Here is a 24,008-nt window from a genome sequence, read left to right as displayed (position 1 = left end):
TTCGCTTCGATGGTCCAAGGTCATTGAGAAGTTTGCTTTTTCTCACAGCTCATAAGCGTAGTGGGTGAGCTTGCAATGAGCATCTCGAAGAACAGCGTAAAAGAAAAAAGATGGCGTGTAGCGCACCAACTGTCATGGGTTCTGCTACCAGCATGCACCGACACTACGCTGTGCCTGAAGATAAAAGTGCCCCGCTCTCTTGGTGCTGGCTATGCCTGACTACGCTGCAACATCCATCACAATAGCTCAAACACATAATAAACACACCCCACAATTGGTGGGGGTGCTGGGTGCCTCCGCTAGCAACCTGGAACTCCACAGTTATACACTGCCCCCTGCGTCAACCATGCCAGACGGGACTGCCTCAACACTGGCAGCCATTTCAACTGTGGTCCTTTGTTCTGGCATCATCCAGCAGCGTGACTCTTCCCTCTTCAATGGCACAGCCGACCAAGATGTTAACGAATGGGTGTATTCGTACGAACAAGTCAGCAGCTACAACAAGTGGGATGATTCCTTCAAGCTGAGTAACGTCAACATTTACCTTATGGACGTCGCGAACCTCTGGTTTCGCAACCATGAGGCAGATCTACCGACTTGGTCCGCATTTAAGAAGAGTTTTGTAGAAGTGTTCGGCTGCCCTGCAGAACACAAGCTCCCATGCCAAACAACTTTACATGGTCGTGCTCAACACACCGAAGAGACCTTCACCAGTTATATTGAGGACATCATTGGCCTCTGTAAATGCGCCAACTCCGCCATGCCCAAAGCAGACAAGATTCAAAGGAATTGCTGAAGACGCATTTCAGATGCTCCTTGCGAAGAATCCTACCACTGTCAGTGAGGTCATTAAGCTTTGCCAGAGCAGAGCTACGATAAGCTCCACAAGCAGCACGCTTCTTTGCAGCACTTTGGTGTCTGTGATGAGGCTCTCTCCACACTGGCCCTGAGCGGTCCTACTGCTGAGAACTCCCTTCTGTTATACCAAATGAAAGCCTTCATTCACGAAGAGGTCACCCACCAGCTGTCCCTAATTTCATATTTCCAAGACCCTGCTCACCATGCTTTTGACTCGGCCCCGTTTTTGGCTCCTACCATACACTGTGTTGTGCAGGACAATGTTGCTGACATGCTGCCATCTAGCCATTTTCTCCCGCTGATGACAGCACCCCTGACATGTGACCAAGCGGGTGGCCAGGCCGCGACATCCGCCAGCACCCAATTCCTACCAGGCCTCCCCTTTTGTCCATCCTCCGACGCCCTCTCAGCCCCCTCTCATGCTCCGTTCTCAAGAGCCCACCCATATCCTATGAACCCTCGGCGTACTGCGGACAACCGACCAATCTGTTACACCTGTGGCCTGCCCAGCCATGTTGCGCGGCTTTGCCACCAGCATTTTCCGCCCTCTCGACCTGATCTGCGCTGCTACCCATACAATGCCGAACCATCCTCACCATGAAGGCCGCCCATGGGTCATCATGGGTCCCCCTTTGGGTCGTCAGATCGGCAAATTTATACCACTCGCTGATCGCCTTCCCCTCACTGCCACTGCCCTCCTCCGATGCTGCAACATTCTAACTCCGCCCAAGAGGAAAACTAACAGTCGCAGTTCCAGGGGCAAGAACTACACTTGTTTCCAAGTCTTCCAAGTCCTACGTGTCGTCCCACTATGTCATCGCAGTGTTCGTGAAAGGCGCCACAGTTTTTGCTCTCGTCGATAAGGGCGCTGCAGTATCCCATCATCAGAGAAGCTCTCTGCCATCGACTCCGCAAAGTGACCACACTGCTCACTGACCTTTTGCTCCAAATGCCTCCTCACAGTGCATTAAAGGGGCCCTGAAATGGTTTCTTCAATCATATTTTATTGCAACAACTCTGTAGAGATGGTCTCTAAGAGTATTCTAGTCTGATTCAGAAAGCTGCGTGTGGAACCAATAATTTACAAACAATTTTTCAAACTTGCCGCTCACAGCCGATTAGGGTGACACCTCACCGCGCGTTTTTACCCACCCCTACCACATGACGTAAACTCGGCAGCCTTGGCCATGGACTGGGCGACCCTTATCATTAGCTCTGCCATATAACGTCACGCGCAATTTTTGCAATATTTCATTTGAAACTGAGCACTGATGCTCCTTGAAATACTATTTTATTGATTGCTTATTATTTTTTAAAACTCACGTATACAGAGGTAAGAATCCAACGCATTTCTTGAAATTAATGTGGTACTTCCGGTAAAGAAGGAAATCCATCTGCTCACAAAAGCATGTGTTTCGTCAAACCTTGGCGCCCGCCTTTGAGAGTTTCCTAGATGCGCCGACGAGTCACTGCTATAGTGTACTAGAATTATATATATTGCTGCTGTTGTCGCCCTGTGGGTCTCGGTATGGCGTGTGCTGAAAGGCTCGAAGCCCATCTCAGCGGTGTCTGCACGCAGCCGCGCTTCGAGCTCCGGATCCATGCCGTTCGAGCAGCAAGTAGGAGACACATATGTGCGAAAACTTGGCCGGCGCGCCGCACCGATCGTCATCAGAAAGACTGCCAGCTATACTCGAGCAGCTACAAAGCATGCCTGCTTATGTTGGGAGCTTTCGGCAACGGCATCGCTCGGGGGCTCTCCGAGCGACGAGCTCTGGTGCTGCCTGGCTGCCGTGGTGTCATCACTAGGCCTATAGCTCGTTTCACATCGAAGCCGCAGCGGCCGGCGCTTCGGAAGTCGCCTGAGCTATAATAAAAGGCTTACTCTACACATCGCTTTACAGTCAACAGCATCATCTCACCATAAAGTAATAGTATGGTCACTTTTTGCGACGCCTTCAGCAGCGAAGCGAACGGGTGCCAGGCGAGCCGGACCCCAACGTCAGGCCAGCGGCAGCTGCAAGGCGGTTGTGGCCAGAAATTTGCTCGTATCACAGTTGTTACCTTTACCAGCACCTCAGTATTGGTCAGCGATCCTCAAAAATGACACATTTTTCACATTTCTTGGCCTAGGGCTTATTATTTAGGTCAAGAACACTCTAGCTCATTTTTTATGATGCCGGCAGACGTGATCCAGGCGGTCGGCCGGCCGGCATGCTCGGCGTACTTGACGTTCGCACAAGGAAATACAAAACAGCCATTCTACCAGAGATGATGCTTCCTAGATTCGAGCAACGACAACATGTCTGTTCAAAAGTGGAACTTTCGGCAACGACACCGACTGCGACAAGGCCAGGCGACGAACTGTGAGCTGGTCCCAGGTTGCCCTAGTCGTCACTAGGCCTAATGGTTTCGCATCCAAGCCGCGGCTGGCGGCGCTTCGGAAGTCGCTTGCGCTATATCAAAAGGCCTACTCTTCACATCGTTTTACTGCGAACTCATCCCATAATAGAATATATATTCGATTTCCACGACGCCTTCAGCAACGGAGCTAGCAGGCGGCAGGCGATGCGCCGCCTGCTCCAAAGCGGCTATGGGATGAAATTTGCTAGTACGCATTCATCACTTTTACAATCAGCTCGGTATTGGCCAACGACCGTCAGAAGTGATGCATTTTTGACATGCATCTATCCCAGGGCTTGCTATAAACGTGAACAAACAATACTAGCGCGTTTTTCACTCGCCGGTGGCCGGCATCAAGGCTGGCAGGCCGGCCCGGCGTGGCTCGGCCCCGAGCGCCCTGAGGAGCGCGCTGTACGTCATCACGACGCTGCCGCTCTCCGCGCTCGCTTTGGCTCCCGCTTCCCGTCGTTGCGTCTGCCGCGCGCAGCTCGTCGTTGACATCTAGCAAGTTGCACGCAGGCGACGAGCTGTGATCGGACGTTGTGACGCCATTCGCAACAGCGCACCGCCGTGAATCGCACTCACTTTTCGCACATGTGTCTGCGACCACCGGAAGTAAACAAGCAGGGCGCTATTGCTTGACGTATGCATCGGCGGAGCATCGGCCTGTCTTTTCTTTTTTTTTTTTCGGAGCGAGCCCCGCGTGTATGAGTTGAGGGTAGTATGTGGGGGAGAGGAGAAACATCATTTTTAATCGGCGATCTCTTCGGTGTTGATGGAGTTCGCTTAACAATTTTTGCGGTGTGGTGACAAGTGATAGAATAACGATCTCTCGTGGGCTTTTGCTAACCTTGGCAAAGAGCTTTTCAGGGTCCCTTTAATCCCTCAGCCACGTGTATGGCCCATGTATTCATTCAAGACGTTTTGCACATCATCGAGTTTATTGTGCTGTCTCACTGCTCACACGACATCATCCTGGGATGCGACTTCGTTTCGTCTCATTGTGCCATTATTGACTGTGCCCAAGTGGAAATTGCCTTTTCTCTGCTGTGTGATGCCCCCTCATGCAATGTACCTACCCAGTCTGCCTAACTTCTTGTCGCAACTGATAACAACATTCCTCCGTTTTCTGCTGCCCTCGTACCACACTACTGAACGGGCATCACTCATTCAAATGTTTTCTTCACGCTTTCTGAAGTTGCTTCCCGCCATCCCTGCATCCTGTTTCCCTTTGCTGCTCTCACAATCCACAATGGACGCAGTGCAACGTATGTCTCCAACCCATTTTCGTTCCTGTCAGTCGTGCTCCGAGGTGAATGCCTCGGACATACAGTTTCCAAAGGGGGAAACTGTAGTGTACCAACTTTCACGGGTTCCGCCACCGGCAGGCGCCGACACTAGGCTGGGCCTGAAGACGAAGAAGGTGCCCAGCTCTCTTGGTGCTGGCTATGCCTCAACATGCTGCAAGATCCGTCACAGTGGCTCGGTCTCGCTCAGAACACATAACAAAACGCATTCCTACATGGACTATGCAATACTCTAGTTTCAAATATAATGCAAGGAGCTCTCTGAAGCCGATGTTACATGAAAAATAAATAGCATTATAGCTGTGCAAATAAATTATTACTGCTTTCAACCAGCACCAGTACCCGACTCATCCCATAGAAGCGTGCAGGCATGTTGGCTCAGTGGTTATAGTGTTCGGCTGCTGACCCTAAAGATGCAGATTGAATCCTGACCACAGCGGATGAATTTTAATGGAGGTGAAATTCTAGAGGCCCATATACTCTGCGATGTCGGTGCACGTTAAAGAACCCCAAGTGGTCAAAATTTCTGGAGCCCTTTAATACGATGTCTGTCATAGCCAGAGTCGTTTTGGGACATTACACCCAACTAAACTAAGCCAACTTGCTTGAGCCAGTGAGGGAGCAAGCATGTCAAGGTGCCAGCAGAACTTTGTTATCAGTTCCATGTTTCAAGAGAATTCAAACAATTACGTTAATCACATTCTCATCCTCTTATTTCTACTGACATCCATAAAAAATAATAAATATCATAAGAAATATACGCAGCTGCTAATACAAAAATCTGCGAAAAATGATAAAATCCGCAATTTTCTGCAGAACCGCAGGAATCTATCGGCTTTATTCACGACTGCATTGTCACTCACAGATTTGCTGGAGAGAACTGAAGTGCTAGCAAGTTGTGAATGAATGTTGAAACAGTTGCTTCAAATCAGATGGAATAAAATACTACTATGGTGGAAGAAAGCAAGCACCACGCAATTTCTTAAATTTTTTTTTTTGCACAATTTTTTTTGTGCTTTATGTATTATAGTGAAAACATACCTATATGCTGTCATTTTTACCTGCATATTTCATGTGGCACACTCACTGAACTTTGTTTTCTGTGCACATCTAGCTTATTTTTCTGTACCTCAACTTTTTCTGTACTGGCATCATACAATACAGATTAACTTGGAGCAGTTGATCTCCCAAGCAGAAGGTTGCTCAATTAATAGTATTGTACTCATTATCTTTGATGAGCCCTCACTGTGTGTGCATTTCTTTTTGACAGCATTTATTTTTACACAAATCTATACAGTAGCCATTGTAATCAGAACATTAATGAGAGAGGCAGTAGAACACAGCAATGGGACATACCGCCAGTAACGAAGGAGGAAGCAAAGAAAGCCTTGGGAGCAATGCAAAGAGGGAAAGCAGCTGGTGAGGATCAGGTAACAGCAGATTTGTTGAAGGACGGAGGAGAGATTGTGCTAGAAAAACTAGCCAACCTGTATACGCAATGCCTTGTGACCTCAAGCGTACCTACAGCTTGGAAAAACGCTAAGTTTTACTTAATTCATCAGAAAGCAGACATCAAGAAATTGAAGAATTGCAGAACGACCAACTTCCTGTCCATTGCCTACAAGGTATTTACTAAGGTAAATCGCTAATAGAGTCGGGACAACCTTAGACTTCAATCAACCAAATAATCAGGAAGGCTTTCATAAAGGATATTCGACAATAGACCATATTCACACAATCAATCAGGTGACAGAGAAATGTGAAAATATAACCAACCCCAATATATAGTGTTCATTGATAACGAGAAAGCATTTGACTGAGTGGAAACATCAAGTTTTCGCACTTTCTAGGTGAACAAAATAATCTCTACTAAAATTTCATGCCGGATGATCCGTTTTCAGGTACTGCCTAGTGCTCCCTTTTTAATTATTAAAATGATTATTCCCTTTATGATCGGAATGGAAACTAATCTGCCATTAAATGTTAAAGACATGTGGCACGAAAGCTGAAGTAAAGTTTCACAAAACTGGTGAAAACATACAGCACAGCTATACTGCCTATTGAAGTCTTCGATCTCCGACGTGCCTAAATGTCAACACAGCAAAGGGGAAGTGTTGGACGTGCCGTAAGAGCATCTACCTGGTACCATTTCTGCCAGCAAACGTTCTCATGTAGCATCATAAACAAAAGGAATACTGCCTCCAGATCTGATATGATTGGGGATTAGTAATGTTACCGTTTGCTCCTTAGCTTTATATTAGTATCAGGAGGCATGGGAAGAGTTGTGTGCACATTCATTCAATTATGCACTATTCAAAAATGAACAACCAGTTCGACTAACCACTAATAACTATTTTCACATGCCAAGGCCCTCGATTTCACTCTTAACGAATTCTTTCCCGGCTCTCTCAGTGGCTGGGACAAAGTCCCGTGTTAGCTCTGCACCTCTGAAGGAGCATGTTAGGAGCACATCTGAAGGTCCATGGGTGTCGGTGTGTGGTGACACCGCAGACTCCGAAGGTGGGTGGGAAGGGGCAAAGCCGCAGTTAGATCACACTTTGTATTCTCTCAGTTTGTTAAGATGCTGTATAAAATGCCAAGCATGCCAGCTCGCTACCGCACGCAACACATGCAAGCCCCGATATGATCCACAGTAGCTGCTGGCAGACACCTCTAAAACGACTGCTGCCTTGTTTTTCCAGACCCCCCCGCCCTCCAAAAAGAAAAAAAGACATGCATGGCATTGTGTAACGTGCTCCGACATGCAGCAGACGAAAGAGTAGCGTCTAGCTAGTGCAGCACTTCGCTTTGGCCTCATCATCGACGAGCCGCTTCCACAGCTTTATCGGTAGCTCGCAAGCCAGTGACAGCCGCATGATAACTTGGTGGACCAATCACTTTGCACGCCAGTTATAACGTTGAAACCACGCTGCACACTTTGGCTGGTAACCGACGAGTGACAAGCATGGAGGCAAAGGCGGTAGATGAACCAGCGCCAAAGTCGCACACGGCATGGCACAGTGCTAAGCCTAGCATGCCGCCAACCCATTCACCGCCAGCAAAAAAAGCAGCGCACCTCATAGCACAATGCACCAAACAACTCCCATCGCTTCCATCAGATGCACTCCGTGTGATTTTCTGCCTCACGGAAAGCTTCAACAGGACCATATTTCCGGCATCAAACTGCGGCATGCCATCCAGGAGCAGCTCAAGACTACGCCACCCTCAGACACCTTCCTCCGGGTCCCCCCCACTTTCACGGTGGCCATCTCGCAGACTGAACTGGCCATGCGTCTCACCCAATCATCTCCCTCAATATGGATGGCAAAGAACATGCCTGCACAGCACCTCCTCCTGTAGCTACCCGTGATGTCATCTCACAGGCTTACTGCCAAGAAACACCTGCAGAAGTCTACCGTTAATTCGTTCAAGGCAACCTCAACTGCAAGGTCTACACCTCTAGACACATGGGCAAGAAAAACTCGATGCTCATCACCGTCGATGAAGACTACGTCCCCTATTCTGTCAATTATATGAGTACCATATACCACTGCACGCCATACAGAGGCAGCCCGGGTGCCTGCACCAACTGCAGACAACCCGGACATCGCTATGACGTCTGCTCTCTACCCAAGACCAACCTCATCCCATCCAGGACCCCCCTGCACTCCCAAATGCATCCTGTGCGAAGGCCCACATCTCACGGGCACCGACTCATGCAAGGCACATCAACTTGCTATCCCAAGCCAACAGCTTAGCATCACCAGGTCTCCAACCCACCGATTCCCACTTCACAGGAATGGCCCACACTATCCCCCCTTGCAAGGTCCTCACTCGGCACAAGCCTGGGCCCAGAAGGCTGCTCAACCCAACATGCACACTGCACTACCATCCTGCCACTACGTTACTGTCCCGCCCTTAGCAACTAGGCCACCCCAAGACAACCTCAGCACAAAAAACGCCCTCCTTTGCCAATGGATCACACAGCTGGAAGCTCATATAAGTGCCGCCACCGGTGCAACTCTCTTCCCACCACAGCCCAACCCTCCCCCACCACCCACCACAGCTAACACCCCAAATGACCACCCCTCGCTCATAAGTGTTCCTCCCAGCCCTACTGTTTCATCCGACTCTACCTGCATGGCACCAGAATTAGATTCTCCACTATCTCCTCGCCCAGTTACAGCTGCTGCCCCACATATGCCCCTATCCGAAGCTGGCATGCAAATCCTTGTAGATAGATTAGAGGTTACCATAACAGAGTGGCTAGAAACAAAGATAATCGCAAGGCTTGACAACATGGTAGCCAAACGATAATAAACTATCTTAATCCAACACATGGAGGCTATGCTTACACATGTAGTCAATGAATTTAGATGATGCCTCGATATCACAGAAGAGCAGAAAACGTTGAGCTTTGAAACTCGTGAGGAGAGTATCACGACCCTCAACAATCACAGGTATCAAAAGACGAAGATTCTGGAACACGAAGACTTCATCCCACTCCCCTGTACAGGAACAGCCCCTTCTCATCCAGGTTATACATCCCGCTACTCCTGCACAAGAACGCCTCCTTCGCAATGCAGGATCCCTTACACCCCTGACCCATGATGGCAAAACCTAATCCTGTGATAATGGTGTGGCACTGGAACTGCTGGGGGTTTTAGCCAAAAACGTAGTCCTTCAACAACTTCTCCACTGCACAGAGGGACCCGATGTCCTAGCTCTGCAAGAACCTACCAATCCTATAACCCTCCCAGGTTATGTCTCCTTTCTTCATCTGCCGTGCCACCCAAAGTGGCCTTTCTAATTAGGCAATCACTTCCCACAATTACTCATACATTAGCTATACCAGATATCGACCATCTCCTTCTGTAATTAGTCTTCCAACACACATGGGCCAAGAGCCTTTTCATCCTCAATGCATTTAGTCATCCAAAACAGCCACAACACAACTTTGAACGTCTTTTCACACTGGTTCAGAGGGTTGCCAACAAGTGTCCTCTCTTAATTCTAGGTGACTTCAACGTACCCCATACAGCATGGGGATACCCAAATGACTCCCCAAAAGGCCGCAGAGTACGGCTTGCTGCGCAGCAGTCAGGGCCGTCTCTTATCATTGACTCCACTTACTCCACACGTATCAGCACTTGCGTGTGCAAAGACACTACACCTGATCTCACCTTCACTCATCGACTCCCAGCCGCCCCGTGGTGCAACACCAAGATGTGCTTACACAGTGACCACTGCATCCTCGAAATCCTACTTAACACTCACCTCCCTAACCGCCCACCTAGGGGATCCACTCTCGCCAAACCCCTCCGGAAATGTAGATCTAACAGAACATATGCGCCCATTACTGATATCGCTGCGTGGACTACACAATTACAGAATGATGTCCAGGCAGTCACATAACTTCCTATTGACTGCCCCAGTGACACCACTGACACTCGCCTCGTACATCTCTGGCAAGCTGAAGCCAGCCTTGAAAGGTGCTGGCAATTCCAGAGATGAAACAGAACTCTCTGCCCCAGACTGGCTCGACTGAACAAAGACATAGAAACACGCACAGCCGCGCTCTCAAGGCAAAACTGGGAGTCCCTATGCAACCGTCTTGATGGTAACATAACCATACCTCAAACATAGAACCTCTTCCGGCATTTAATACACCCACCTCAATCTACGACATCACAAAGAAACAATCTATCAAAACTAATTGACACCTCCCCCACTTCGCCAGCTGAGCTACTTGGGGAACTTAAGGAGACATACATTCCACCTTTCCAACCCACACTCCACCCGAACTAACAAGGAGTCCCTAATGACCTTCTAAGTCAACCTATCATTGAAGCAGAAGTAATGGCAGAGCTCCACAATATAAATACCTCTTCAGCCCTCGGACCAGATGGAATCACCAACAAAGGTTTATGCAACTTAGACATCCCATCCATGATGGCCTTAACCAATTACTTTAATGAATGCTGGCAACAAGGCAGACTGCCGCCCAAATGAAAGGAGGCAAAAGTGGTCTTCATCCCAAAACCAGGAAAACCACTTCTCCCCTCCAAACTCCAACCTATTTGTCTCACCTCTTGTGTGGGAAAATTACCGGAACATGCAATTCACACACAACTCTGCACCTTGCCGAGAAATGGGAGCTCCTGCCCACCTGCATGTTTGGGTACCGTCTGGGTGTCGCCACCCAGGACGTATTCCTCAAACTGAAACACCCCATCCTTGATTCAAAAACTCCCGACACACGCACCATTCTTGGGGTAGATCCCTTCAAAGCATTTGATAATGTAATGCACTCTGCCATTCTTGAAGGTCTACAAACACTACAAATAGGCAGCTATACGTATTAACTAAATAAGGGCCTTCCTCAGCAGCTGAACAGCAACCCTCACACTAGGCCCCCACAAACTCCCAAACATCCAGCTCGGTGCTCAGAGAACCCTTCAAAAAACGGTCTTTTCACCGATCCTTTTAACATTGCTCTTATTCACCTCCCCCGACAACTCTCTCAAATTCCAGAGGTACATTTCAGTCTCTATACGGATGACATACAGCATGCCGAGGCAGTGATGCCGCCATAGAGACCAATCTCCAGACAGCCTTTAACACTATTGATACACATGTGAAGGAGAGAGGGTTATCCTGCTCAGCTGAGGCTATGCTCACAGCCCAGATGGCCCGCCTCTCACATGCACCAGCCAGTCGTGCACTACTCTCTTCTCTACATATATCACTCCCCTCGGGGGCACCCCTTCCCTCCTGCAATTCGATCCAAAATTCTAGTAGCCCCTCTCCCTAAAACATGCCCCCAGAAAGGGACAGGAACTGCAGAACAGCCAGGGTGCAAGCCTTACATAGACAATTTGGAGAAGACCTCAGTGTAGCCTGTGTCAATGCGGCCATCTATTCAATCAGCCATCGCAAAGTACTAGCCATCACAAACAATCACACAATAACTTCTCACTGCTGGCTCAATTCTCACCGATTCTACAACTGAGGCAGAGGAGGCAGCCATTGCGTTAGTCATGACCTCCACGCCCATCACCAAAATTATCTCGGACACCAAAACGGCTGTCCTTAGATTTTCCAATAGCATAGTGTCCCCAACCACCTGCTGGCATCTGCGTTCTTGGCAACCCCGACAATCCATTACCCTTATTTGGACACCCACACATGCGGGCCTTCTAGGTAAGAAGGAGGCTCACTCCCTGGCCCGAGGTCTCACTTTCTGAGCTAGGAAGGAACGGCCGTCCTTGGATGCTGGGGAGCACCTGCTGTCCTTTTGAGACATCTTTAAATACTACCACAAAATCCGCCCACTGGCGCAGGCTACAAAAGCGCACAACCCCATACCCCCTCCACCGCCATGCCTGCTTTCCTGATTAATTTCCCTCCACCTGCAAGCTCTGCGGCAAAGCTGGAGACTTTTTACACCTACTACTCACCTGCCCCTCAATCCCACATGCTCCCGCACCTGAGGTAGCCCTGGACTACTGGGAGTGCCTACCAGCCAGTACTTCTGATCGATAGCAGCGCAAGGTTAATACTAGCGCTCTCTCTAGGATAGCCCTCCAAGGGCTATCTTTTGCTTTGTAAGGGGGCCCTCCCTACACAGGGAGGGCTCCCAAGTGCCATGTAGGCGGCTCCGCCCCCCCCCCCAATATCTTATTTTGGCTACAAATGTTTCCACCACCACTATTGTGTGAAAGCAAACAGCAGAAACACCGAAGTGCAACGACTTTTAGACATTCTCACTTGGTGTTTCGGCAAGCAGTCATAATATAACATGAAAAAATTTCGACAAAAATCCGAGCTGAAAAGCTTGTGCAATACCTTGCGCCAGCTACAGGATTGTCGCCAGTGTCATGAACCTTCTAGGCATGAATGTTTAGTATGGTGGGATCTTGCGGGGACCCAGGGGTCCTAGGAGGCCTGAATTCCTTCGCAAAATAAAGTTTTCCTCCCTCTCTTTCTTTATAGTGCTAGCGCATTCTCCAGAGAGCGTCTGCTAATTCCGCACTACGTAGGGGGAGCCTCAGTCGAAACAAGAGAGAAACAGCGATGGCACAGGAGAGGGAGAGAGGAGATGGCGGTACTTTTAGTTCATTGAGGGGCTTTAGTCAAAGCAGAGCGCGCAATCGTGTAAAAATCCCACCTACTGCATGGAACTTTGCATCCCAAGCACCTCTTAAGTGTGCACAATGGCAGGCGTGACGATGATAGGACAGCCCCTGTTGCAAAACAAAAAATAGCCTGGCCATGTAGTTCAGTTTCCGAGCTTAGCCGGTGGCTGTCGGCCTGCGCATTCGGCAGTCTTTTGAGTCCAGCTACCCAGCACTTTCACACACCAACAAACGTGTCACTGGTCATTTCTCTCTCCTTTTTCAAAGCAGACTCGCTGTTCCGATGCCAATGAGCATTCCTCTTGCTTATGTCTGCATTGTTCTTCCATCACTGCGAGGTCTACACCGCTAGACACATGGGCAAGAAAAACTCGATGCTCATCACCGTCGATGAAGACTACGTCCCCTATTCTGTCAATTATATGAGTACCATATACCACTGCACGCCATACAGAGGCAGCCCGGGTGCCTGCACCAACTGCAGACAACCCGGACATCGCTATGACGTCTGCTCTCTACCCAAGACCAACCTCATCCCATCCAGGACCCCCCTGCACTCCCAAATGCATCCTGTGCGAAGGCCCACATCTCACGGGCACCGACTCATGCAAGGCACATCAACTTGCTATCCCAAGCCAACAGCTTAGCATCACCAGGTCTCCAACCCACCGATTCCCACTTCACAGGAATGGCCCACACTATCCCCCCTTGCAAGGTCCTCACTCGGCACAAGCCTGGGCCCAGAAGGCTGCTCAACCCAACATGCACACTGCACTACCATCCTGCCACTACGTTACTGTCCCGCCCTTAGCAACTAGGCCACCCCAAGACAACCTCAGCACAAAAAACGCCCTCCTTTGCCAATGGATCACACAGCTGGAAGCTCATATAAGTGCCGCCACCGGTGCAACTCTCTTCCCACCACAGCCCAACCCTCCCCCACCACCCACCACAGCTAACACCCCAAATGACCACCCCTCGCTCATAAGTGTTCCTCCCAGCCCTACTGTTTCATCCGACTCTACCTGCATGGCACCAGAATTAGATTCTCCACTATCTCCTCGCCCAGTTACAGCTGCTGCCCCACATATGCCCCTATCCGAAGCTGGCATGCAAATCCTTGTAGATAGATTAGAGGTTACCATAACAGAGTGGCTAGAAACAAAGATAATCGCAAGGCTTGACAACATGGTAGCCAAACGATAATAAACTATCTTAATCCAACACATGGAGGCTATGCTTACACATGTAGTCAATGAATTTAGATGATGCCTCGATATCACAGAAGAGCAGAAAACGTTGAGCTTTGAAACTCGTGAGGAGAGTATCACGACCCTCAACAATCACAGGTATCAAAAGACGAAGATTCTGGAACACGAAGACTTCATCCCACTCCCCTGTACAGGAACAGCCCCTTCTCATCCAGGTTATACATCCCGCTACTCCTGCACAAGAACGCCTCCTTCGCAATGCAGGATCCCTTACACCCCTGACCCATGATGGCAAAACCTAATCCTGTGATAATGGTGTGGCACTGGAACTGCTGGGGGTTTTAGCCAAAAACGTAGTCCTTCAACAACTTCTCCACTGCACAGAGGGACCCGATGTCCTAGCTCTGCAAGAACCTACCAATCCTATAACCCTCCCAGGTTATGTCTCCTTTCTTCATCTGCCGTGCCACCCAAAGTGGCCTTTCTAATTAGGCAATCACTTCCCACAATTACTCATACATTAGCTATACCAGATATCGACCATCTCCTTCTGTAATTAGTCTTCCAACACACATGGGCCAAGAGCCTTTTCATCCTCAATGCATTTAGTCATCCAAAACAGCCACAACACAACTTTGAACGTCTTTTCACACTGGTTCAGAGGGTTGCCAACAAGTGTCCTCTCTTAATTCTAGGTGACTTCAACGTACCCCATACAGCATGGGGATACCCAAATGACTCCCCAAAAGGCCGCAGAGTACGGCTTGCTGCGCAGCAGTCAGGGCCGTCTCTTATCATTGACTCCACTTACTCCACACGTATCAGCACTTGCGTGTGCAAAGACACTACACCTGATCTCACCTTCACTCATCGACTCCCAGCCGCCCCGTGGTGCAACACCAAGATGTGCTTACACAGTGACCACTGCATCCTCGAAATCCTACTTAACACTCACCTCCCTAACCGCCCACCTAGGGGATCCACTCTCGCCAAACCCCTCCGGAAATGTAGATCTAACAGAACATATGCGCCCATTACTGATATCGCTGCGTGGACTACACAATTACAGAATGATGTCCAGGCAGTCACATAACTTCCTATTGACTGCCCCAGTGACACCACTGACACTCGCCTCGTACATCTCTGGCAAGCTGAAGCCAGCCTTGAAAGGTGCTGGCAATTCCAGAGATGAAACAGAACTCTCTGCCCCAGACTGGCTCGACTGAACAAAGACATAGAAACACGCACAGCCGCGCTCTCAAGGCAAAACTGGGAGTCCCTATGCAACCGTCTTGATGGTAACATAACCATACCTCAAACATAGAACCTCTTCCGGCATTTAATACACCCACCTCAATCTACGACATCACAAAGAAACAATCTATCAAAACTAATTGACACCTCCCCCACTTCGCCAGCTGAGCTACTTGGGGAACTTAAGGAGACATACATTCCACCTTTCCAACCCACACTCCACCCGAACTAACAAGGAGTCCCTAATGACCTTCTAAGTCAACCTATCATTGAAGCAGAAGTAATGGCAGAGCTCCACAATATAAATACCTCTTCAGCCCTCGGACCAGATGGAATCACCAACAAAGGTTTATGCAACTTAGACATCCCATCCATGATGGCCTTAACCAATTACTTTAATGAATGCTGGCAACAAGGCAGACTGCCGCCCAAATGAAAGGAGGCAAAAGTGGTCTTCATCCCAAAACCAGGAAAACCACTTCTCCCCTCCAAACTCCAACCTATTTGTCTCACCTCTTGTGTGGGAAAATTACCGGAACATGCAATTCACACACAACTCTGCACCTTGCCGAGAAATGGGAGCTCCTGCCCACCTGCATGTTTGGGTACCGTCTGGGTGTCGCCACCCAGGACGTATTCCTCAAACTGAAACACCCCATCCTTGATTCAAAAACTCCCGACACACGCACCATTCTTGGGGTAGATCCCTTCAAAGCATTTGATAATGTAATGCACTCTGCCATTCTTGAAGGTCTACAAACACTACAAATAGGCAGCTATACGTATTAACTAAATAAGGGCCTTCCTCAGCAGCTGAACAGCAACCCTCACACTAGGCCCCCACAAACTCCCAAACATCCAGCTCGGTGCTCAGAGAACCCTTCAAAAAACGGTCTTTTCACCGATCCTTTTAACATTGCTCTTATTCACCTCCCCCGACAACTCTCTCAAATTCCAGAGGTACATTTCAGTCTCTATACGGATGACATACAGCATGCCGAGGCAGTGATGCCGCCATAGAGACCAATCTCCAGACAGCCTTTAACACTATTGATACACATGTGAAGGAGAGAGGGTTATCCTGCTCAGCTGAGGCTATGCTCACAGCCCAGATGGCCCGCCTCTCACATGCACCAGCCAGTCGTGCACTACTCTCTTCTCTACATATATCACTCCCCTCGGGGGCACCCCTTCCCTCCTGCAATTCGATCCAAAATTCTAGTAGCCCCTCTCCCTAAAACATGCCCCCAGAAAGGGACAGGAACTGCAGAACAGCCAGGGTGCAAGCCTTACATAGACAATTTGGAGAAGACCTCAGTGTAGCCTGTGTCAATGCGGCCATCTATTCAATCAGCCATCGCAAAGTACTAGCCATCACAAACAATCACACAATAACTTCTCACTGCTGGCTCAATTCTCACCGATTCTACAACTGAGGCAGAGGAGGCAGCCATTGCGTTAGTCATGACCTCCACGCCCATCACCAAAATTATCTCGGACACCAAAACGGCTGTCCTTAGATTTTCCAATAGCATAGTGTCCCCAACCACCTGCTGGCATCTGCGTTCTTGGCAACCCCGACAATCCATTACCCTTATTTGGACACCCACACATGCGGGCCTTCTAGGTAAGAAGGAGGCTCACTCCCTGGCCCGAGGTCTCACTTTCTGAGCTAGGAAGGAACGGCCGTCCTTGGATGCTGGGGAGCACCTGCTGTCCTTTTGAGACATCTTTAAATACTACCACAAAATCCGCCCACTGGCGCAGGCTACAAAAGCGCACAACCCCATACCCCCTCCACCGCCATGCCTGCTTTCCTGATTAATTTCCCTCCACCTGCAAGCTCTGCGGCAAAGCTGGAGACTTTTTACACCTACTACTCACCTGCCCCTCAATCCCACATGCTCCCGCACCTGAGGTAGCCCTGGACTACTGGGAGTGCCTACCAGCCAGTACTTCTGATCGATAGCAGCGCAAGGTTAATACTAGCGCTCTCTCTAGGATAGCCCTCCAAGGGCTATCTTTTGCTTTGTAAGGGGGCCCTCCCTACACAGGGAGGGCTCCCAAGTGCCATGTAGGCGGCTCCGCCCCCCCCCCCCCAATATCTTATTTTGGCTACAAATGTTTCCACCACCACTATTGTGTGAAAGCAAACAGCAGAAACACCGAAGTGCAACGACTTTTAGACATTCTCACTTGGTGTTTCGGCAAGCAGTCATAATATAACATGAAAAAATTTCGACAAAAATCCGAGCTGAAAAGCTTGTGCAATACCTTGCGCCAGCTACAGGATTGTCGCCAGTGTCATGAACCTTCTAGGCATGAATGTTTAGTATGGTGGGATCTTGCGGGGACCCAGGGGTCCTAGGAGGCCTGAATTCCTTCGCAAAATAAAGTTTTCCTCCCTCTCTTTCTTTATAGTGCTAGCGCATTCTCCAGAGAGCGTCTGCTAATTCCGCACTACGTAGGGGGAGCCTCAGTCGAAACAAGAGAGAAACAGCGATGGCACAGGAGAGGGAGAGAGGAGATGGCGGTACTTTTAGTTCATTGAGGGGCTTTAGTCAAAGCAGAGCGCGCAATCGTGTAAAAATCCCACCTACTGCATGGAACTTTGCATCCCAAGCACCTCTTAAGTGTGCACAATGGCAGGCGTGACGATGATAGGACAGCCCCTGTTGCAAAACAAAAAATAGCCTGGCCATGTAGTTCAGTTTCCGAGCTTAGCCGGTGGCTGTCGGCCTGCGCATTCGGCAGTCTTTTGAGTCCAGCTACCCAGCACTTTCACACACCAACAAACGTGTCACTGGTCATTTCTCTCTCCTTTTTCAAAGCAGACTCGCTGTTCCGATGCCAATGAGCATTCCTCTTGCTTATGTCTGCATTGTTCTTCCATCACACAGAAACTGTGCGCTTGTCATGGGCTTTTCAATGTTCGTGCAATGGAGCCTCCTATCAGGCTTTACGGCATTTTCAGCAGTATTTTTTTTTTCTTTTCGAGGGCATGCGGCATTATATAAACAGACCTTCAGATAATCCAGGCATTTCTTCCAGGCCTTTGAAATCCGAATTAATAAGGTTTTGCTAACCATCATGTTATTTTTAGTCGCCAGTCACGTGCGGCATTATATAAACAGACCTTCAGATAATCCAGGCATTTCTTCCAGGCCTTTGAAATCCGAATTAATAAGGTTTTGCTAACCATCATGTTATTTTTAGTTGCCAGTCATGTGCGGCATTATATAAACAGACCTTCAGATAATCCAGGCATTTCTTCCAGGCCTTTGAAATCCGAATTAATAAGGTTTTGCTAGCCATCATGTTATTTTTAGTTGCCAGTCGCGTCAGTTCATGGATTAAATTTTGTTACTCATTTTGCATGACAGTACATTGTTTCATACTATTATGCTCCGTAATAAAAAAGTACGCATTTATGTGCACTTTTTTTTTCTATAGTGCTGATTCAGTCCCATTGTGTTTTCCATTGCAATTCTCATACACGAATTTGAAAGAAAAGGGCAACAATATTCACTTGTTCGCCTTTTATAAAATATTTTTTTCATACTGATCAGGCAATCAATTTCATTTTTGAAGGCATTTTTTATTCATTCTTATTCTTCTTATTTGATTTGTATTCGAAAATTTCAATATTTACGCCCCCTCACTTTGAATCAAAATTTTAAGGCGAAAGCCTTTAATGCCAGCAGAAGTTTTTCAGCAGAAGTGTCACGCTTTTCTAGTCAGACCAAAAAAAAAAACCTTTGTGCACGATGGAATTCGAACCACCATCCTTTCGTTCCACAGCCGAGCGTGTTAATGGCTATGCTACTTCATGCCAATGAAAATGTAGTTGTCCTTGTCTAGGATGCTGGAAAGTGTTTGTAGAAAGGCGTAGAATCAGATGGATGCCTCCCAGACGCCCTCCAGTGTCTCCAGCACACTTCACAAACAATTGTGTACTTAACATCTTAACCACACATCAGTGACACAAGCAGCAACACCGGGCTAAAGGCTTTTGCCTCACCGCACTTTGGGTCAACAAAGTGCCCCCCTGAATTTTTCAATGCCAGCAAGAGCAGCCCGCTCTTCACCGGAATTTTCCTTGATGGTCGAGAACCTGTAGGAACCTGTAGATCTGCTGAATATGATGGAAAGCCCAACTTTCTCTTCTTATTTTTTAATAAACCGATTATTAAATAAATTGTACATTGCAGGGCTCAGTGTCCCAAAGCAACACATGGGCTGTGAGGGACACCATAGTAGAGGGCTATGTAGATATTCTGGGGTCCTTTAATGTGTACATTTTAATGGAGCCTCCTCAACTATGTAGTGCAGTCCTCACAAAGCGTGTCTTCCAATCATGCACACAGTTTGTCATCTTTAGCAGCATAACTCCTTTTGTCAGCAGTCATGCTGTGTGCTTACAAGTCAGAAAGAATGAGGTCATTAGTTACTTCATTCTTACTTTGTTCCCAAGTGCCGCTGTCAGATACAGTGTCTCTGCTGCAGCCTAGGATAGAGGAAGCAAGGCATGCACATTTGAATTGAAGTATAAATCCTTGCAGAGAGTTCTTGAATAAGCCTTGCATCTCCCAAGCATAAGTGTTTGATGCACAGGTCTGCATGCCTTTGAATCACCTCGGGCTCCCATCAGTCAACTACAAAGAGTTCAGGCTCGTGACTCTCGCCCAAGTTTATGCATACCATTAAGGTCAACCCCTTTCTCGCTTACCTTGCTACCGTTGTGGCACTCCCCCTAGCAACACAAGATCTGCTTTGGCTGGCATCAGACAAACAGCCCCGTCTCACCATCACTGCAGACATCAGCTGGTGTTTCTTTCTGTGGTGGGCTCTGTCGGTGTTTCCGCTGCCAGATGGTCAGAAAGTCTTTTATCCACCATTGCCTCATCACTGCTGGCAGTTTTATCACTCAGCCATGTTGTTCCCTGAAGCATGAAATTCAGTAATAGTTGCACTCAGTCTCCAGTGTTTAACAGCAAGGTCAGCTTGCAACCTTTTTCCCACAGGATTTGACCACATGCCAGTAGTTTTCAGCTATATGTGTGTGCGTGAGCTGTAGAAGTTCGTTTCCCTATTCTGGGTACACTGATCAATGGCACATTCAGTCTGGCATGAACTGGCTTGCACTGTTCAATGATAACTGGCCTAGGGACAGGTATCACTCAGCACTTGTCCATTATATTCCCATCATGTGTCTCCTCCTTTGTGTCACATGCACAAAATGAGAGATCAGAACTTACTGCAGCCGCCCTTCTTGCACTTGGAGAGAGGCAAGTCTGCTGATGACTGGCACTGCAGTCCTTCCTGCCAAGTTGTTACGAAGGTGTCACAGCAGGCTGCTCTGCAGTAGGAGGCACATCAGACAGAAAAAAAAATAAAAAACATCCAAGACCTTTGTACAACCAGTAACAGAGTTGGCACACAGATCTATTTGATTGGCAGTTTTGCAGACCTTGCGAGGTTCAAACCAACAAGGAACACATCCCCAAACCTTAACTGATTCCACCACTTGACATATCAATGCCGGAAAGCATCTGCATGTATTTGTGTTGCACCCATGCAGTTGCTTTCAGGCATGGGCAGTATCGAAGGTACATGTGTCTTCGATACTATCTTTCTATACTTTTCATGCATCAGTATTAGGCATCACTTCCTGAAATTAAAGTAAAATTAAAGCCCAGCACCATGACCACCAAGCCACCACAGCGGCTGAATAACCACAATAAAGGTCATGCACTTTTCTGCATGTGGGCATCAAATGCATCAACCGACACATTACTTTCATTTCGAGGAACAAGCTGCAACAAGCCATAGTTCTCGAGAGGTGCTAGTGAAACTTGAGTTACTTGAATATACCCCGAGAATCATCGAGCCTAAGTGGCAATGCTTCAGTCTTAGCCGTTGTTAAAAGGAGCCTTCATAAAATACAACACAGCAACATGCTTGCGCGGCTCCGGTAGAGGGGCATTTTTCAACTGCTTCACTTAAAGCACAGCCACATCGTGGGGCTTTTTTGGACAGCAAATGCTGTTACTGCTACTGTTACTTGCTACTGTAAAGTAAAAAAATCTAAATAACAGGATTAACACAGTATGCTTTGCCTAATAAAAACTTTTCATCATTTTATAGTTTATTGTTTTCCTTCTAGCTTTTAACAAAATAACTGTTCGCCTTTCCCAAGTATACAGAGCTTGCACTTTTTAGCACAGGAAAAAGACAGTTCTAACTAGTAAATACGGCAGTAACAAACGAAAAGCATCAGAAACAGTTTAAAGTTTATTTACGCAGACAAGTGCTCCGAGGCTGGTTTGCATGAAGAACATTAACTTTTAAATAAAAAGTTAGGCGGAGTTTAACTCTGCTTAAAAAGATGTGTGACGTACGAAAACATGGTGGCATAAACAGTGATGCCAGAAGTGACACCTTAGCAACAAGACGTGCATACCTCAAATTTTTGCAATGGCCCAGGCCAAATTTGGAGATCACCATCGTGTCGGACATGCTCAATTATGATGAAGAATCGATTTTGATCCAAACTGGCCAAGGTCAACTTTTGAGGGTAGCCCAAGCCAAATATTTGGCACTTGGCACCACAGCTGCTATGGCAACCACCACACTAAGCAAGATACACAAGCAAGATCCAAGATGCAAGCAAGATTTTTGCTCCGCTCTCACGATCATATGATTGCTTTTGCACCAAAAGATTTTGCTGGCTGCTTATTTAAGCAACTGTTTCGGCATCCCCATGGCTGCACTCCAGTGTTACAAGTTTTGACAAAACCAGCTGTGCCAGTAGTGGACCTTAAAAAATCTGTGTGGCTGCGGATTCGTTTCAACCGTTTCAAATACAGTACACTATAGCATATACACTAAAAATTCACATTTTTAACTTATCAACATATTACAGCTTTATTAATGGTGATTTCAGTGGCGTATCAAAGTATCAGAGTATCAAGTATCTGTATGGGAAATCAATTTTGGTTCAATATCATGCATCGGTATCAGACATACTAATTGGCATTGAGGATACTTTTCAACTGCACACCTTCGAACCTCGAGGCCGTTACTTCAGACATTTTGACCATTGTACAAGGGTGTTTGCACCCGCTACTATTGACTAGCGAAATGCCTACTGACTCAGAGATTAGGTTTCTCGATATTCGGCTTAAATTTATGGACAACCACGTTTGCTGGTGCTATTCACCTCGCGCCAACAAACCGCTTCTACCTTACACATCAGCTCATTCTAAACTCGTGAAACGAGGCATTATTAACCTCTGCATGGAAAACGCCTTTGAAAAGTCATGCCCCCATCAATCCGCATCTAGCTTTCATGAACAACTCGCGAGGCTCCTCGAAGCAGGGTACCCTAAAGATTTCGTGGGTACAGTAGCCGAAAACCTGCTGAAAAAGAAGCTCCGGAAAGAACCTAACACTACAGAAGAAACGAGAGGCAAGGTGGCTGTCATTCCTTACGTCCATTGTCTCGCGCACAATCTCAAGAAAATAGGAAAAAAGGCAAACGCTCGTGTGGTGTTTTCAGCTCCACAAAAGCTCAGTGTGTTATGCAAAAGGTCCGTGCCCTCCGCACATAGCTCCCAAAAGCAGCAGTGTACCATCCGCCACAGGAAAAGATTTGTAAAATGTACTGAGGGCATTGCGTACAACATTCCGCTCTCCTGTGGCAAGCAGTATATTGGGCAATCCGGTAGGTGCCTGAACGATAGGCTTCGAGAGCACAATAATAACATGAAGACTTATACCGGCAGCAATCTAGCTTTGCACTGCAAAGATTGCAAGTGCGTGCCTTTTTTGGACAAATGCTCAGTCGTTGCTAAGAGTAGAGATAAGCTAACACGCGAAATTGTGGAAGCTGCACAGATTGCTGCCTTACAAGATAACTGCGTTAGTACTCCGTCCATTTCCTTGTCTAAACGAGAGCTGGCCTTCTTGGGGTCAAAACATCCGTGATCTCACATTTTTTATCGCATTTTTCGCACCTTTTTTTCGTTTTTTTTTTTATCTTAGGTCAGCGCATGCGCTACTTTTGCTCGGGTTCCGTTCACTTGGTTGGGTTTGGTTTTCTTCGTCAGTCGGAAGTTAGCGCCTGTGTTGTTGGTGTGTGTTCTCTCCCCTTGTGTCCGTCGTCCTGGTTTTGCGCTACTCTTATGTTATGGATCAATACCGACTTGCCCAAATTTCCACCCTGGTGAATCTCTACCTCTCTCTTTGAGTGAGCCTCCCGTTCCCTCCTCGAAATTTTTCTCTCCCACTCCTCGTCGAGGGGATGGGGGGGGGGGCGCTGCGGGTTTCCTAACACCCTCTCTGTTTCCCTCTTTGGGTCTCCTCGCGGTGTTTCGCCGCGTTTTTTTTTATTTGTCCTTCCTCTCCCCAGTTGCTGTTTTTTTTCTGTTTGAAGCTCTTTTTTTCACCTTCGCCACTCCATTCCCTGCCCTTCCTGGTTGGGGGTGCAACAAAACTGCTCCACCCCTGTTACTGGCCTGTATTCGTCCCTCGCTTTTCCATGGTCACTGAGCAATGCTTGGCGCGCGTGCCTTTGCTTCAGTGTTGTCTGAGGCCGTTTGTCCTTGGCGAGGTTTTTTTTTTCTTTTCGCGGCAGGCCTTTGAGAAGTCAACACGTGCGTGGTTTCTCCCGCCGCTTTTGATGTTTTTTAGCTATATTTTGCTGCTTCTAGCACCAGATCATGTTTCGACTCTCGTCGCATTTTCTCCGCACACTGAACGATCGAGAGGCGCGATCGGCTCGACCACCTATAATAGACTTGTTTGCGAGCGCATCCTTTCATACATCTGTTTGT

General features: G+C 47.9%; 1 protein-coding gene across 1 annotated transcript in view; it reads right to left on the bottom strand.

Moving 5' to 3' along the window:
* Positions 1-19,781, bottom strand: part of LOC149355523 (uncharacterized) — a 138,068-nt gene extending 118,287 nt beyond the window's left edge. Inside the window, exon 1 of the mRNA XM_089583839.1 lies at positions 19,634-19,781. Within this exon, the coding sequence (XP_089439965.1) occupies positions 19,634-19,757 (124 nt within the window). The 5' untranslated portion in view covers positions 19,758-19,781. The remainder of the gene's footprint in view (positions 1-19,633) is intronic.
* Positions 19,782-24,008: the final 4,227 nt, after the last annotated feature.

This window comes from Amblyomma mixtum, chromosome 3 (genome assembly GCF_055824585.1).
Source record: "Amblyomma mixtum isolate Tamu chromosome 3, ASM5582458v1, whole genome shotgun sequence".
Lineage (NCBI taxonomy): Eukaryota > Metazoa > Arthropoda > Arachnida > Ixodida > Ixodidae > Amblyomma > Amblyomma mixtum.
This window is presented reverse-complemented; position numbering and strand designations above follow the sequence as displayed.